Source organism: Thermobia domestica, chromosome 15, assembly GCF_964235325.1.
Source record: "Thermobia domestica chromosome 15, izTheDome1.hap1.1, whole genome shotgun sequence".
Taxonomy (NCBI): domain Eukaryota; kingdom Metazoa; phylum Arthropoda; class Insecta; order Zygentoma; family Lepismatidae; genus Thermobia; species Thermobia domestica.
This window is the reverse complement of record NC_137468.1, coordinates 101942132-101960792: the sequence shown is the minus strand read 5'-3', so window position 1 is coordinate 101960792 and position 18661 is coordinate 101942132. Positions and strand designations below refer to the sequence as shown.

At 36.3% G+C, this 18661-nt stretch overlaps 1 protein-coding gene across 1 annotated transcript; it reads left to right on the top strand.

Annotated features, from left to right (window-relative positions):
* Positions 1-261: 261 nt before the first annotated feature.
* LOC145671572 (ankyrin repeat and MYND domain-containing protein 1-like) lies at positions 262-3201 on the top strand. The gene is made up of 2 exons (XM_081740759.1): positions 262-2333; positions 2571-3201. Exons 1-2 carry the CDS (start codon positions 262-264, stop codon positions 3199-3201), a joined length of 2703 nt encoding a protein of 900 aa, XP_081596885.1.
* The last annotated feature ends 15460 nt before the right edge of the window (positions 3202-18661 follow it).

The following is an 18661-nucleotide window of genomic DNA, read 5'->3' as shown; positions in this document are numbered from 1 at the left end:
CCTTATGTAAGTGACAAGTTGAAACATGTTCGCTTGTAATCAATAAACACTACATAGCTAAGCATTCTGAACTATTCTAATGCGAATCGTGTGTTATAAACTATATGTTGTGTTCGTTAGTTGTAGTAGAAGGTAGAAAGATAAAATACATTCACGTTGATGAATATCCATTGCATATTGTTTTGTTAGTGACATCAAATATTTTTAGCGAGGACTAAAATAAATAGTAATATCTTCCTGAGAACTAAAATAAAGAGTAAAATGTTGGAGTTAGCCCAGATGATTGCATATGGATCTAATCCTCCTTTAGACGAATATGAAGGCCAGCATGATGAATTTGGATTCAGAACGAAACTCGGATCTTACGCATGGAAAAGTCCTTATTTTCAATCTTACGATGGTTCTTTTCACTGCGGATGTTTTAATCACGAAGGGTTTTACAAGAGAAACAAACAGCTTGTGTATGAAGGACTTTTCTTTGTAAATAAGAAAGAAGGCTATGGACTTGTTTCATACCCTGATGGAAGCGTACATGAAGGATTATTCAAAGACGATAAACGTTTTGGCCCAGGGGTGTTTACTTATCCTGATGGAAAACAAGATGTAGGAATATGGTATTGTAATAGACTCCTAAGGATTTGTACCGAAATACCTACAATTCTAAAACTAGCAACCAGCACAGCAGCAAAAGAGCTATTAACTGCATATAAAACTGTCATTCATGTTGATGAACCAGTGAATGATGTAGCAGAAGAAATTCTAAATGCTATGAGTGCTTCCAGTACCCTACTACAGAACTCTCATGCGCTTTATGCTAAAGAGATTGCGGATATTCGATCACCAGCATTTGATTACAAGGATTATCTGAGGAATCTTTTTCGGGATCAAGTCGGAAGCCCGACGGAACTTCTTGCATGGAATAGTTCAGGTCTTGTTATGGAAATAATGAAATGTACCTATAAATATAGAATGTTTGAACTGATGTTGCCGTTCTGCGTTGTGTGCATATTGAAAAATGAAAGATCTGCATACAAAGAACCAGGTGTCAAAGAAGTAGCGTCCATTAAAATGCTTTGGGCATGCAGTTGTGGAGACGGAGATACAGTTAAGAACACTTTCTATGAATATGATTTATATCCGGATGTTATGGATAGTTGTGGAAACACAGGAGTAATGTTTGCATCACACTGTTACAGCCTCGATATAATTAATTTTCTTCTTGATCAAGGAGCCGATGTCAATCATACGAATGACGAAGGTATAACTGCGTTTTCTCTTTGTGCTATAAGATATTTTGTCCTTTCAATGAATATTACTAACATGGAGGCATTAATTCCAAGGAACATAAAACCAAACAAAACAGCAAAACAATGGTGGGGTTATTTTGGTTCCCATAAACATTTAAAATGCAATATCATTGATGTTATTCCGAATAAAAAAGATAGCAAACTATCACGTCTTCCAGAATGTGTATTTTCAAATATTGACGAACCTCCTTTGAAAAAGAAACCAGTGGCTTCAAGAAAGAAAAGCCTAAAGAGACCTTATGACGATATCGTGAAGGAAATGCTTCGAATTGTCGAGACAATGAAATTACTTATTCGTCGAGGAGCTAACCCGGATAAATGCCGTATACCTCGAACTGGACTATTCTTAGCTATATACTGTAGAGACCCCGAGCTTGTTGAACTTCTGTTGCAGTTTGGGTCCAACCCAAATATTGGAAGTGATGATACAGATAGATATCTCACACCACTTGCATTGGCTTGTAAAATGGAAGGAGAAGACATGGTGAAAATTATTTCTCTGCTGCTTCTATATGGAGCACAACCAAATGCACCTTGTGGATGGGAACATGATAAGTGTCGGAGAGAAGCTATTTTAGGTGACAGATTACTCTCTGAAGACCGTCTAAGGGAAGGAATGGCCCCATTGCATATTATAAGCATGAAACCACTATTAAATCAAACTAACGAGCTTATTATGAAAGAAATGTGTAACATCCTATTAAAATTTAGCGCGTCCCCAGAAGTTACTTATCTTGGACATACTCCCTTCACTTTGGCAATAGTAATGAGAAATCGGCCCATTGTCCATGAACTATTAGAATATGGTGTAGATCCTAATGGATTCCCAGACAAAGAATTAGGTCCTCCTCTTGCCGTTCTTATAACAGAAGAATGTGAAGTTTTAAAGTCTACTTTTAATGCTGCAATAGATATAATGAATGAGATTTTGGACTACGGAGCAGATCCACTATATCATATCCTGGCAGAAGATGGAGAGATGGAAACCATTGTTGATTTTGTAATAGAAAAATGGAAAATGAAAATGCAAGATGGGAAGAAAGGGAAGAAAGGGAAACAAGTTAGTCCAGATAGGAAGAAATTGTTAGAAAAATTTAAGGAAGTAATGCGTGAGTGTTTAACAAGAAATATTCAGGGGGATCTTACAAGGGACTTGTTGAACATGATCAGAAAGATACCTTCTGATTCAGAAAGTGTTAACCTGGATGTGGCAAGAAAATGGTTAGAATGTATTGATTTAGAGCGTTGTGCTCAATTCTTTAGAGATTATGGTCATGAGGTCACCTCGGAAGAAGAAGAGGTACTGAAAAGTCTGATTGTCGTTGAGGAAGAGGCAGAAGAAGAAGGGAAGGTATTAGGGAATGAAGTACTAGAAGACATGAGCGACACTCAACCAACTCACAAAATAAGCACTGAACAGCAAGGGGATACTCTTAGTATTATAGAACATTTCCAAAAACGATTAACCGTAATAGTTGAATCACTGAAAAACAGACCAAGAGAGTTTCTTGTTCCGGAAGTGGACGAAAATACAGAGAGATATAGAATGTGTTACGTATGTCTTCGTAAACATCTTTCTTTGAGTAAATGTCCTATATGTAATATTGTCTATCTGTGTGATGAACACAATGGAAAATCGCTTGGATCAAACGCAACCAGGCATGATTGTTTTGAACTGTCTGAAAAAGAAAGAGCCAAACTAGCTAGGAAAAAAGGTGGATTAGGAAGGGGTGCAAGTGGCTATAATTTAAAAGATGAAATGTTCTCACTCTCTGGGATGCTATATCAAAAACTAGGTACTTTAAAATCTCCATATACCGTGTACAGAAATGGAGATTTGTATTATATATTTAGATTACTGAAGGTACTTGATGAGAACTATAGTTACAACTAGAAACAAAATGAGAGAATATTAATTACACTTTTCCATTTTAAATAAAACAGTAATCACAGCATAACTGGCAAATTCATTTGGAATTTAACGGATTAAAATTAAAATTAAGGTTATAAGTAAAAAATAATTTATTACAATTATAAATAGAAGGTTTCATTCTAGCTATTTTCGTAAAGAAAATGCTATGCTCTTTCCAGGGTTAATTTTATATTGGTAAGTATTCTCCAAAATGTTTAGTTAAAGTAATAAACGAAAACCAGATAAACTGACAATATACTCTCTTATTCAAATGAAATGAAATCTTGAAGTTTTACGTCCACGATTATGTCGGCTGGGCTAAAGGAGACGGTGATCATGAGAAATGAATGAAATGGTGGAATGAAGAAAGTGAGAGAAAACGGGAGAACCTCGAAAAACCCGGTGTTTGTCCACCACAAAGCTCACTTGGGCGAGCTGGGATCGAACCAAGGACCCCGGCAGCAGAGGTGAACGCTCTACCACTGAGCCACCGCAACTCCTATCTCTTATTCAAGTTATATGTATAATTTTACTGATAATAGGAAATTGCTACACTTTCCAAAACTAGGGTTTAAATTTATCCCAGTTTCTTTCAGAACAATTCAAATTTCAGGAAATGTCCTACTGTTTCGAATTTGTTCCAAATACTCCATTTTTTTAAATACACCTTACTGTAAAAAAAAAAAAAAAAAAAAAAAAGAATGTTTCTCCTGATAAGGACCTACTGTTCAGACCTACATTAGTAAATAACGATATAATACTTGTGGTTGTTAACTCCCAATATGTATCTGACAATACAGTAGTAACGCGTTTTTCCTACATCAATAGAGTTGTGATAGATGTAATAAATGTTATTCAGCTTTCCTGTCAACAAATAGCTAGCTTCTTCACCATTTTGCAGAAGATTTAATTGCCTATCCAAATAGGGATATATATTGGTTCGGATTCTATGTTAAACTAGATTAAGATCTTTCAAAAGACAAAAAGAAAGAAAGAGAAGAAGAAAAGAAAACTCATAATCATAATCTTTCTTGTGCTGCATTTTATGTTGAAACTAGCAGCGTTCACCCCGCTTCGCTGCGGTCACCCCGGAACGCAATAAACTTTGTTACTTAGATAATTTTTACTTTTTCGCTTTCAAGTGATATGATAAAAACCATAGAAGATTGCAGTAAATCTTAACATTATATCGCCTGTCATTTATGTTAACCCGCCCCGCTTCGCTGCGGTCATCCCGGTGCTGGCATATTGTAAAAGTGTCTGTAAAAATAAGCAAATCAATTAAAAAATTTTAAACAGAAGATTCAAGCTATTTTCCGCTGTATATCGCCTGTCATTTATGTTAACCCGCCGAGTGACACGGTCATGCGGGTTGCATATAAATACGTTTATTTTTACCTATGATGAACTAACAAAGGATTTGTGGACACCTGAATGGTCAATTATCTCAAGACACTGGTAATTAAAAATTAAAGTGATATGATAAAAACCATCTAGGGTCCAAATCCTAATAACCCCCCAAAAATGAAAGAAATTGGTTCAGCCGTATTAGCGTGATGAGCGGACAAAGAATTGTACGTTCTCTTTTATATATATAGATAACACAAACATTTCTCGAAAAGATTAACAAAAATTCAATATTTTAATGAATTTTTTAATTATATTTTTGACTGTTTTGACGATTTTTAGTTTTTGATTTAAATATTAAGTACTAGGATTTTTTGAGTGTGTATTTTTATCAACAGTAAATTGCATGAAACTAATAATGTACGTATGTCATATTTTAACGATTTGTGGTCATCATACTATCCATGTTAGTACAGTGCTTAATAATTAGTTTATATATATATATATATATATATATATATATATATATATATATATATATATATATATATATATAGATAGATAGATAGATATAGATAGATAGATAGATAGATAGATATAGATATAGATAGATATAGATAGATAGATATAGATAGATGGCTTAATGGAATCCGGAAGTTCAATACCGCGTTCACAAAAGCTCTCCACTGACTTCTATCCTTAGCTAACTGCATCCAGTTTCTACTTTGTATTCCAATCTCGGCGAGATCCATCTTAATATTGTCCTCCCATCTGCGCCTAGGTCTTCCTAATGGTCGTTTTTCGATTGGTCTTCCAGTCAAGACTTTGAAAGCGTTTCTACTTTCTTCCATTCTAGCTACATGACCCGCCCACCGAAGCCTCCTAGACTTGACGACCCTAACAATGGTGGGTAAGCCATATAAATTATGTAGTTCCTCGTTATGAAGTTTCCGCCATTCCCTATTCCCGTTCCTCTTGGGTCCGAATATTCGTCTCAGGATCTTGTTCTCAAATGCTTTCAGTCTATATTCTTCCCTCAGAGTAAGTGACCATGTTTCGCAGCCATACAAAACCACAGGCATGATTATCGTTTTGTATATTTTAAGCTTCAAATTCCTCGACAGAATTCGCGACGACAAGAGATTATGAACCGAATAGTAACACGAATTCACTGCTTTTAGTCGACATTTAATTTCTCCGTGAATATGATTTTCCTCTGTTAATATTGATCCTAGATATTTGAAACTATCCACTTTATCAAAAGTATTATTTAATATTTTAACGCATCCATAATTTGCTGTATTCCGGTCCCGACGCACTTCCATGTATTTAGTTTTCTCTGTATTTACTTCTAGACTCATGTCCCTGCAAGCGTTTAATAAGATCTCTGCATTTCTTTCTATTGTTCTCCTCTCATCCCCTATTAAATTTACATCATCAGCATATGCCATAACCTCGTGAATACCGTTCAACTCTAGGCCCTGGTTGCTATCTTTGATTTTCCTTATAGCGTATTCCAGAACGAAGTTAAGTAATAATGGTGGCAACGCATCTCCTTGTTTCAGGCCATTTTCGACGTGAAAGCTTGTGGACAAAAATTTTCCTACCAGGACTTTACTTTGGGATTAATTTAAACATATCTTAATTAATTTAATTAGCTTTCTCTTTATTCCAAGTTCTGTAAGAACGTTGTATAATGTTTCTCTCCTAACCGAGTCGTACGCCTTTCTAAAATCAATAAATAGTTGATGTACCGGGTATTGTATTCCCACTTTTTTTCGAGTATTTGGCGAATGGTAAATATTTGGTCGATAGTTGATCGATTTCGTCTAAATCCGCACTGATAATCTCCCATAATTTCATCTGCGTATGGGGTCAGTCTTGCTAATAGAATATTTGAAAGGATTTTATAATATGTTGACAGAAGAGAAATGCCTCGATAATTATTACAGTTAGTTTTGTCACCTTTCTTGTAAATTGGAACACTGATTGATTCTTTCCACTCTTGTGGCAATTCTTCCTTGTTCCAGATAAGGAGAATGAGTTTGTGTATCTTGTTCCACAATTGTTGGCCTCCAGCTAAAATTAACTCAGCCGGAAGATTTGTGTTTCTCTAGTTATTTCCTTATAGCGGTTTCTACTTCTATTCGGTTGGGTTCTGGAATATACGGTTTCGCGGCGTGTATCTCCTTTTCTCCACGCACACTAGTTTTTGGTTGCCTGTTAAGCAAATCGTCAAAGAAATCTTTCCATCTATTTAAAATGCTATCTGTGTCAGTGAGAACTGTACCGTCAGATTTCTTTAATATATAAGCATGAGGTTGATAGCCTTTCTTAAATTCGCTGATTCCCTTATACATGTCCCGGATGTTTTTATTTTTACTATTATCTTCAAGTTTCTTAATTTTAGCTTCCAGAAAATCGCGTTTCTTTGTTCTAAAAGTTTTGGAAGTTTCCCGCCTGATATCTGCGAAATTTTGTGTAGTTATTTTATTCGGATTTTGTAGCCAGCGTAATTTTGCCTGTTTTCTCTTCTCTGCTAGTTTTATGCATTCCTGGTCGAACCATGGTTTGTTCCTACGTATTTCCGCGTATCCCAATCTTTCTTTTGCTGAAATTTTAATGCTATCTCTAATTTCAATCCAGGTATCCTCAACACTAGTGCACTCCGAATCTTCTAAAGCCGAGAATCTATTCGAAACTTCAATCTGGTATTTCTGTCTTACCTGGCTTCTTCTAATATCTTTAAATTGAATCTCTCAGTTTTCGGACAATGAATATTACCTTTATTCAACGATAACCTCTCTCGTATTATCGCTGCTACCAGGTAGTGGTCAGTGTCACAATCAGCCCCTCTAAACGACTGGACATCAATTATGCTAGATTGCCTTCTTCTATCTACTAAAACGTGATCAATTTGATTATGTGTTTTCCCGTCTGGTGATGTCCAAGTGCATTTATGAATGTCGCGATGTGGGAATGTTGTACTCTTCATGATTAAGTTTTTGGATGTTGCAAAGTTCACGAGTCTAACACCGTTGTCATTACTTTCCTTATGCAGACTTTTGTTCCCTATAATCGGTTTGAAAATATCATCTCGTCCTACCTTCGCATTGAAATCCCCTAATAGAATTTTCATATAGTATCGCGGGGGTTGGTCAAATATCCGTTCCACTTCTTCGTAAAAACTGTCTTTTATATCGTCATCCTTATCTTCAGTTGGGGCATGTACATTTAAAACATTAATATCACACCACCGTCCCTTAAGAGTAATAAAAGAATGTCTGTCAGTAACAAATTCAACCCGTTTAATTGCTGGTAATATACGTTTATGAACGAAAAGCCGTGTTCCTAACTGGGGATTTTTATTTCCTTCCCCGTAAAATTTCCGGAATTCACAGATCCATTTCCGTCCCACCTAACTTCCTGAACTCCTACTACGTCCATCCTGTATTTCTCTAACTCCCTCGTTACGTATTTTAACGCGCCTGCCCTATAAAGACTCCTAATATTCCATGTTCCAAATGTGGAATTTTCTTCCATTTTCTTTTGCTGAGGTCGTGCCAAGTTATCAGTCCTTGTCCGAGGCTTTTGTGAATATTTCTGAACAAGTGCTTTTTTTATTATTATTATTACAGGATGAGGTTGTTAGCCCTACTCAAACCCCCAAGCTGGAGAACCATTCCTAGTCGGTTGTCCGCGACTGCTTATTCAGTATATTCGCAGCTAACCTCTATATCTAGAGGCCTTCTCCTCGATCCGCAACCTGAGGTCGCGCCATGCCGTGGTGAAAGAAACTCACGTTACACGGGTTATATATACATATATATATATTGGAGAAAATATGTTCCTTTGATAAGGAATTCTAATCAGACCTGCATTTGTATAATGATGTAACATTCCTTTAGAAGTATCACTCTTGACAACGCTGTAGTGGCGCTTTTCCTCCTACTCCAATGGAAATGCAACAGATTCAGCATATATCAATCTATTTTCTTTTCAACAAATTGTCCGCTGTTCTGCAGAAGACTACGTTTCAAATCCAAATGGAAGTATATGTTGTTCGAATCCAGAGTCGGATCTCCGATGCTCTAGCAACTCCCAGAATTTCTGTGAAAGTCTGGAGTCTTTACACAGAAAATAAACAAGAATTTTAGAAATGATTTTTAAGAAAATGTATCAAAAGATTGAGATCTTGGCCAAGAATTTTAGGAACGATAAAAAAATTACATCAAAAGATTGCGATCTTGACCAATAATTATTTTGTGGATCAGGGACCACAAATACGGAATAAGCACACCATACTAACAAGGAGAAGGCAGACTATGGTAAGTGAACTTCGGGTCCATTTTTTGCGCGGCGGTAATGCACATTTAATGAGTTAATATTACAAACTGGGAGGGCACAATGGGCAAAAATAACCGAGAAAAACCTCTTAAAGTTTTCTGCTCGCCGCATATATCGTAAAATGCACAAATTTACCAAGTAACGACGTGGCAGAGTGAGAAGAACTTGAGACTCAAGTGTAAATGGTCGCGAGTTCGTTTCCCGTTCAAGTCCCACTTTTATTTTCGTTTTTTCTTCAACCAATAAAGTAGCCATTTGTAACTATAAGTAAAATATTAATTCACCATATTTTTATAGCCCTAATGTATTAAAACAAATTTTCAGTCACTTGTAAAATCTTTCAATGTTCCATAACTAGGAACAAAATTTAATCTCTTCCGTAAATATTATTGTTACCGCAGTCGTTGTGTAAAAATGTTCTTGATGCTTCTCGCCTACATCTGTTGGCAGTGTGCGAATTACAAGGGGAATGAGGGGGAAATCTCCTTTGGTTATAGCAACAACCAGTAATAACTTAGAAAAGGGGATTTCTCCCTCAACTCATTTGTAATTCGCACACAGTCAACAGATGTAGAAACGAAGCGTCAAGAACATTTATTACACAACGATTGTCGTAACCATAATATAACTCGTAATATCAGTACCGTATATTTACGGAATAGATTAAATTTTCTTGCTAGTTAACATGGGACATTGGGAGATTTTACAAGTGATTGAAAATTTCTATTGTTTTAATACATTATAAACATATAGTGAATTATTATTTTACTTCTAGTTACAAATGACTACTTTATTGGTTGAAAAAAAACGAAAATAAAAGTTTGACTCGAATGGGAATGGAACCCGGGATCCTTTGCACTTGAGTCTAAGGGGCTTCTCACTCTGCCACGCCGTCACTTGATAGCTTTTGCGCGTCTTACGATATATGCGACGAGCAGAAAACTTTAAGACGTTTTTTCTCGGTTATTTTTGCCCATTGCGCTCTCCCAGTTTGTAATATTAACTCTTTAAATGTGCACTACCACCTCGCAAAAAATGGACCCGAAGTTCACTTACCAAAGTCTGCCTTCTTCTTGTGAGTTAAGTGATAGTTTGGGTTTGGCTACACTATATCTAGTTCTCCAGATGTAAGGCCTACAGGAAAATTTTTATTGAAATATATTGGATCTTTTGATCCAAACAAGAAGAAAAAAATAGAGAAAAGAACAGAAACAAAGAGCAAAGGGGAAATTCTAATTTTTAGTGATTTTTCTTGAATGATAGTAGGGCCTGATTTTTTCATAGAGTGGGGAGGAAGGATATGAGACTTCAATTTTTGAACAAAATACAAGCATTTAATTTCTATTTGCTGCATTGTGCAAATTATCATTATACAAAAATATGCACTTAAATTATATTGCATTTAACTAGCTTTTTTTTCCTTTAAATACCTGTAAATTCAAAAGTTAGCATTCAGAATAACTTGACGATTTATAAGATAAGTTTCCTGGTTACGCCACCATATTCTCATTCAGGAATACTTTCCACTGAAAAAAAAAAACTTGGAATTTCAGGACAGTCAATTTTCAAAATTTTCCTGTAAGTAAGAACCTTGGATCCCATGGTAACTCCGGGAGTATCTTAGAGTTTCCTATTGTGTACTGTGAATTATAGCTTCCCCACTGATTTTCAAAACCCTGCGCTCCTTTTCGCATATCGTGTTACGCTGGAAGTACATCTTTTTACAGCCTTGATATTGAAAAGAGTGATAAAAAGAAAAGTAAAACTGAATATCTTTCTGTCTGTCTCCCTGTGTGTGTGTGTGTGTGTGCGTGCGTGTGTTATTTGAAAATTTTTCAATTTTGAGCCCTCAATTCGACAGAACATCATCAAAAACTATCTGAAAGAAGTGAGGGAATTTTTCACGTCGCACCTATCGCTCCTGAGATGTTGGCCAAAAAGTTCCGATTTCGGAAGATTAATTTATCCATATCTCAGGAATGGTAAGTCATAGAGAGATGATATTGATGTTGATCATTACCTAAGAGAATGGTGAACGTTTTGGTACCAAATAGTAACCGGTGGCCACTAGCCACCGTTCCCCAGATATTGTTAAGAAAGTTCAGATATAAGGAGATTTAGGGAGCCATTATCTCGGGAGCCGTAAGTCATAGAGAGATGATATTTTGCGAACTTTTCAATTTTGAACATTCCATTTTGAGAATGTATCTTCGTAAAACAACATGTCGTAGAACGTTTTAACAGAACTCTTAAACAAGACATGTGGAAACAATTTAGTACTCAAGGAAATTATAAATTGATAGATATACTACAAGAATTGTTTAATGAGTGTAATAACAAAGTATTATCTGTCAGGAAAGTAAATGTACACCTATTTTTCGAGTCTGGCATTCCTGCGCTCCATCCGTGGACAGTATGAGAATTAAATCAATCAAATGTTTACTGAGGGGCAAAAATAAAAGTCTAATCTGAATAAGACATTGCAGAGGAGCACAAGCTGTGAATACGAATAGTGCATAGTGTAAATAAAGGACGACACCGTAAGAGAAAGCCAGAAACAGCTGTTAAACTTAGAAAAAAGAGTAAAAATTGTCGAAGTGGGAACATAAAACACAAATACCACAAATACGCCGACAACCAAACGTTCACCATGTCATGATCTTGGTGTAGTGGTTAAGGTGTTGGCTTACAAGTGCAAACGTCGCCAGTTCGAATCCTTGGCAAGGACATTTTTAAATTTTTTTGTTAATAATACACACAGCATATGACAGATGGTAAAAGAGTTTTTCGTAGCAATTATTATTGGTAATGTTTAGTACTGATAATACTTTTTGTCTTTGCGTATTGCTTTTATTCTTGTCTTCATTTCGAAAGAGAAGAATATCCGAACAAATGCCACCAAAATTCCTCATATTTTGAATGTAAACGCCATTTGCAATTAATAAAGAATAAAAATTGAACGTTCCGATGTAGCTGCAAAAAGTAAAAAGAAAAACATGGAAGTGGAGTGTTCGAATCCATACTCATGGTTATTAGAAATACAATTTCTACATGCCTTACACCTCCCGACTACGTTTCTACGTTAGCAAGTGAGAGGTTTGTGTTTAGATTAGGGTGGTCAATACGTTTTGCAAAGGAGCCCGGTTTAGCTCTGACGCATCACAGGTGCGAGAAGGGAGCAAAACACTTTCTCTCTCTACCTCTGTGTGTCTGTTTATCTATCTATATGTATATATATATATAACGCTATTCGTGAATGCCATAATCACCCTAATTTTCAGCGGATTGAGACAAAACTTGGCACAAACATTAATTGTTGAAGTATCTTGATGAGTTCGTTAACCAGAATAATCAGATGAAAATGTTCAAAATGGCGGCCCTTCAAACTCTTAAAAACTTCCAAGAGAACCAAATTTCGCCCATAAATAGGTATTCAGAAAGTTTGAATAACTTTTCCTCTTTTACTGAAATATTTGTGTGAAGGGACTTATTGAAATATTGGACCCGATTAATCGCCTAAAGGAGATTCACGCCCTTTCGCTACGGTCAGGCTTTATTTTATTTTTATTTATTTATTTATTTATTTTTATTTATTTTTTTTTTTTGCAGAAGGGGTTATTTTCGTATCAGAACAAAATGATTGTTAGTGATGATAAGAAGTTACACATTGAAAGTGAAGTAACTTGTGAAACGTGTTATTTGAAAGAATAATATAGTAAATGTGCTTTCCTCTAACACAGAGAACTGTAAATCATGTATTTCGAGTTCGGGAGCCTGAATGGCGAGGAGTGTTATTTGATTTGCTTTTTAGTAATACATTGGAATGCAAATAAAGGTAGACAACATTAGTGGTAAGTTAAACAACAATAATAATAATAATAATAATAATAATAATAATAATAATAATAATAATAATAATAATAATAATAGGTGTTGTTTGTGGCAAGGCAATATCTTCCTCAATTCTTTTTCAAACGTAATTATTGTAACACCATATCTCCCTTACAAACAAAATATTAGCAATTTATATGGAGAGAACGGGAAACTGTTGAGTGATGGAAGCAACGTTGGACAGTATGCACTTATAGTACTCAGAAAAAAAGCGATTTCAATGCAAAATGAAAGAAGAGTCTTTGTCATGGGTAGTCATGGGGCCACGGCAGAGCCCTCTTTAAGCAAAATGTCAATAACTTATATCGAGAGAACAGGAGATGATAGTGAGATGGGACCAACTTTGGACACCGTGGACCCATAAGGCGCATCGAAAAAAATTAGCGGGGGGGGTCGCCAGCCAGCCTTACTTATTTCCACATAATAATATAAAATTATATTGTCGAAGTACACACACGAGTTAGCTAGTAATATTTCATATTATTATTATTATTATTATTATTATTATTATTATTATCGACAGCGTCTTTGCATTACGTAAGCATGTTTGACAAGAAACCAAAGAGAAGATCCATCATTCGTTGAAAGAATAAGAATAGCCAGTTACTTTAACAGTGAACGACGGCGAAAAATACGAAAAGAGCGACTACCTGTAGCGAAAAGAAATAATACTTTCTCTCAAATGGACAAAAAATTAAGCCGAGATAGATTCGAACTCGCATGGACGGCGCGAAAAGCCAGTTTATTGTCCACTTTGTTTTTTAACTGACTCACCAAACGTGTTTCAGTAACTTACTTATTGCTAATTTTACTTCCTTCACTCTTGTAACTTGCTTTTTCTAATAACTTATAACGACAGGGACATGAACACAGAAACATCGAGGACATTTAAAAATCATAAATGCTCTCTGGCCCGGAATCGAACCCGGGACACCATACACTAAAGGCGCACCTGCTAGCCACTAGACCAGCGGGGAGGGCACCGCTCACTTCTTGTGTCATTAGGGATTACTACCACTGTATTGCCAGCTATCACTTCTATGGGTTGTATACTATGATCACATGTTTCTTTGCTGGAAGAGTTAAACCTACATTCTATGTAATACATGAGGTATTTAGACCTACATGCTCTTCATATAATATATTAAAAGGGTCATGCTGGGAATAAGAAAAAGAACATTCCTTGGACAAAACGGAAACTATTGGCATAAGAAATATTTATCTATGAAGCATGCGCAGTAGTATATTTCAGAATAGTTACTGTTTAGTTCAGTAAACGAAGAAAGGGGTATAAAAAAGCAAATTTGTAGCGTCAACGAGATTGACCAGAGTTGACAGAGGCGGAAGCAGATGTGTAGTAATACAACAACTTGGTTAAATTGATAATTGGTTCTTTATTCTGTAGTAGATCGTATCACAACTTTACTGGAGAGCAGAGGAAGACTTTCTAACGCTATCATATAGTAAGCTTTAGTAACACGATCATATAGACACAAATGGATGTAACTGAGTACTACAACTTGGATTTAACGAAAGCCCTTTAGATATTCAGTGGTTTCCAGGGTTGTATAAGACACAAAAAGATAAGACACTATACAATTTTTCATACCTCAGCTTCCAGTAGCTAGATACATGCAATTTCTGGTTAGATACTGAAACTGCTGTCGGATTTTAATACACGACGTATTGCGGGATACAAAATGCTTTGCATTACCTGTTTGTTTGTAGACAGCTACTAGCTTAGGTTCTGGAAGGTTGTGTATAAACTAGGGATAGCCAATTCCGGAATTATTACTTTCCAGACTCCCGAAAGTAAAACCGGAAAAATTCCGGAATTCAGAAAATTCCGATTTTGGAATTTTCTAAATTCCGGATTCTTCCCGAGTTCCGGAATTCTTCTAAATTAGGGAGTTTAACTGAATTCCATAATTTTCCGAAATCCGGAAAGTGAAAGTTCCGCTTCCGAAAAATGAATTTATTTTGGTTAATATGAATCGTGGCGGAAATAAGTCTTTGACCAGGTAATGGCGACTGTTTTGAAAGAAATAGGAGAATGAGAATTCAATCTGTCATATTTGTAGTTTCGTGTGGAGAAAAAACAAACTTGTGACCCAACGGTTTAAGAAAAACTCAACTTATTAATGTAAACTTTGCCGACATCATAAAAGAAATACGAATGACATTTCGAAGAATCGAAGAAATATAACATACAAGTTTGCAAGCGGAGACAAGGAAACTTAACGTAACCAGACTAAAAGCGAATCGTTTTCCGCGTAGCGATCGCGGTTCCGTGGTCAAGGTGCTTGTTCAAATGCACATTGCAATTATTTTTTTTTTACTTTAGGATTTTTGATGGCGATAAATCACCGATAACACATTTTATTATATTCAGATATTTGAATACTCGGATGTTTCAATACTTGAACTATCAAATCTTCAGGAATAATAATAAACTAATAATTATTATTATTATCTCGTAGAAGAATATTTTGGAAAGAATATTTCGGTTTTGTTTAACGTTGCTCACGTGAAGGGGAATTTCTCATCTTGTTTCTAAAACAAACAAAATAACATGGGACTTAACATTTTACATTCGAGACGGGTCAAGGCTAACTCAAAATTTTCGTCTCTGTTTGGATATGAGAATCGAGACAAGACGAAAAGTATCGTAAACATTTACCGTCTTGTCTCGATTCTCGAAATAGTGTATGTCCATTCTTTAAATAACAATTGCTCTGTAAACTGAATCTCATTGGCTATTTCGTTACATTGTATTTCAGAGCTCATTGAATTATGCTCTGTGTAGATATTTTGTAGCAAAACTTTTAGATTTACTTCTGCATGTCCTAAATATTAGTTTATTATATGCCTTACTGTTGCCTGATATTCAGTTATATTTATTACAGTTATTTTCCTTGAAACATACAGTAGAATACTTCCTATATGAAACCTCAATGGAACGTTCTAGTTTAAAATGTCGGTAGTTGCAGAGGTGTGTCTTGAAGGTACGGAACCCTTTCCCCGAAATCTCTACTTTTAAGTAAGTTTTGCCAAATTTCAGGACAAGTTTAAATTTTTATAATAATAATAATAATAATAATAATAATAATAATAATAATAATAATAATAATATTACTATTATTATTATTATTATTATTATTATTATTATTATTATTATTATATCAACACCGTGTATAATCTTTAAAAGATATGCGGTTTGTAACTGAATAGTAAAAGCTAATTGACTGTCGATCTCGGTCGTCGAGAAGTCTTCAGGAGGGAAGGACATCGGTCACGTTCTGGGTTTGAGTTCCGAAAGGGCAAGTATTCGGGCTCGAGCCAAAAATTCTTAAAAGTTATAGGCTTCAGCCAAACATGTTCAAAACAGCTGGTACCGGGTTTAGGCTTTTCAACGGCTCGAGCGGCTCGGCTTACAGCTCATTCACTATCGAACCGAACCCAGAAGTGAGCCGAGCCAACAGCTAACCCAAACGAGCCGATTTGAGCCATCGGCTTAGTTGAGCTGAGTCGAAACGTGTCGATGGACTAGTTTCAACTTAGCTGGCTCGAACCGGTTCACATGAGCCTAGTAGGTAACCCATTCCAACCGAGAAAGCTCGAGCCATCGGCTCAATTGAGTTGATTCGCTGGCTCGTTCCAACTGAACCAGCTCAGGTCATCGGCTCAATTGGGCCGAGCCGACGTCTCATCCCAACCGATCTGACTCGAGCTGTTCGTTCAGTTGATACAAGCCGAGTCGGTTGACACCACTACCCGAGTTGGTCGTCTGCTTGGGCTCAAGAATTCGACCGTGCAGGTCTCAGCCTTGATTTTAAGAACTACAGTATATACTTATATTGGTGATTACGACATTTGAGGCTGTCTCGTAATAATAATAATAATAATAAAACTTGTCTTCTCTTTATCTAGACGAGAGGAGATACACTAAAATTGCCCCACGAGATGCACTAAAATTACGAGACGAGATGCACCCCTGTCGTGAGCAACACTAAAAGTATTCCATATTATTGGTTACATTTCTCATGGCTTTCGCTTTCCAGTCTAATCAGGCCATTATTTCAAAACGAGTTAAAACGAGCTGAACGAGCGAGCGAGCCATTATCAAACTCGACTCAACTCGAAACTCGACCTCGAAAACAGCGACTTGGCTCGGAACTCAACTCAAGAAAATTACCTTTGACTCGACTCGAATTGAACTCGAGTCGAGTCGAATTTTGCCTCGACTCGTGCTCATCCCTATTCGTATTTGTATTTTATGTTTGCACTTACTTCCTTACCTTGACTACTCATGTGATTGATTTAATTCTCACTTTCTGCGCAGGATCGATGAAAAAAAAATATTATTATTGTTATTATTATTATTATTATTATTATTATTATTATTATTATTATTATACTATTGAACTTGCACGTCGAAATTACTGTATAATACGATATCATTTCTGTAATTTTACTCCGTTGTATGTTATTTAGTTTATTAATGGGCACTAAATTGTCTCCAGATGAACGAATAAATTAACTACGACATGCACTTTGGTGGAAATATCATTACAAGAACATTATTGGTTCGTTCCAAACATGTTCATGTAATGATATTTCCACCAAAGTGCATGCCGTAGTTAATTTATTCTTTGATAATAATAATAATAATAATAATAATAATAATAATAATAATAATAATAATAATAACAATAATAATAATAATAATTTTTCATTGGTCCTGCGCGGAAAGTGAGAATTAAATCAATCACATGTGTAGTCAAGGTAAGGAGGAAAGCCTACACTGAATAAGACATTGAAGCGGGTCACAAGCTGGGAATAAGAATAGTGCATGGTGTAAATAAAGGACGACACCGAAAGAGAAATCTAGAAACAGTAGGTAAACAAAGAAAAAAGAGTAGAAATTGTTGAAGTGGAAACACAAAATACAAATACAAATAGGGGTGAGCACGAGTCGAGGCAAAATTTGACTCGACTCGAGTACAATTCGAGTAGAGTCAAAGGTGATTTTCTTGAATTGAGTTCCGAGCCAAGTCGCTGTTTTCGAGGTCGAGTTTCGAGTTGAGTTGAGTTTGATAATGGCTCGCTCGCTCGTTCAGCTCGTTTTATCTCGTTTTGAAATAATGGCCTGATTAGACTGGAAAGTGAAAATCATGAGAAATGTAAGCAATAATATGGAATACTTCCAGTGTTGCTCACGGCAGGGTGTGTGTCTCGTCTCGTAATTTTAGTGTTTCTCGTGGGGCAATTTTAGTGTATCTCCTCTCGTCTAGATAACGAGAAGACAAGAGTTTTTTTTAATTATTACGAGACAGCCTCAAATGTCGTAATCACCAATATAAGTATATACTGTAATTCTTAAAATCAAGGCTGAGACCTGCACGGTCGAATTCTTGAGCCCCAGCAAAAGACCAACTCGGGTAATGATATCAACCGCCTCGGCTCGTATCGACTGAGCGAACAGCTCGACTCCGTTCGGTTGGGATGGGCCGATGACCCGAGCCGGCTCAGTTGCAACGAGCCATCGACAAAGGTCAATTGAGCCGATGGCTTTAGCTTTCTCAGTTGGGATGAGTCACCTACTCGGCTCATGTGAACCTGTTCGAGCCAGCTAAGTTGAAACTAGTCCATCGACACGTTTCGACTCAGCTGAACTAAGCCGATGGCTCAAATCGGTTTGTTTGGGTTAGCTGTTGGCTCGGCTCACTTCTGGGTTCGGTTCGATAGTGAATGAGCTGTAAGCCGAGCCGCTCGAGCCGTTGAAAAGCCTAAACCCGGTCCCAGCTGTTTTGAACATGTTTGGCTGAAGCCTATTAATTTTAACAATTTTTGGCTC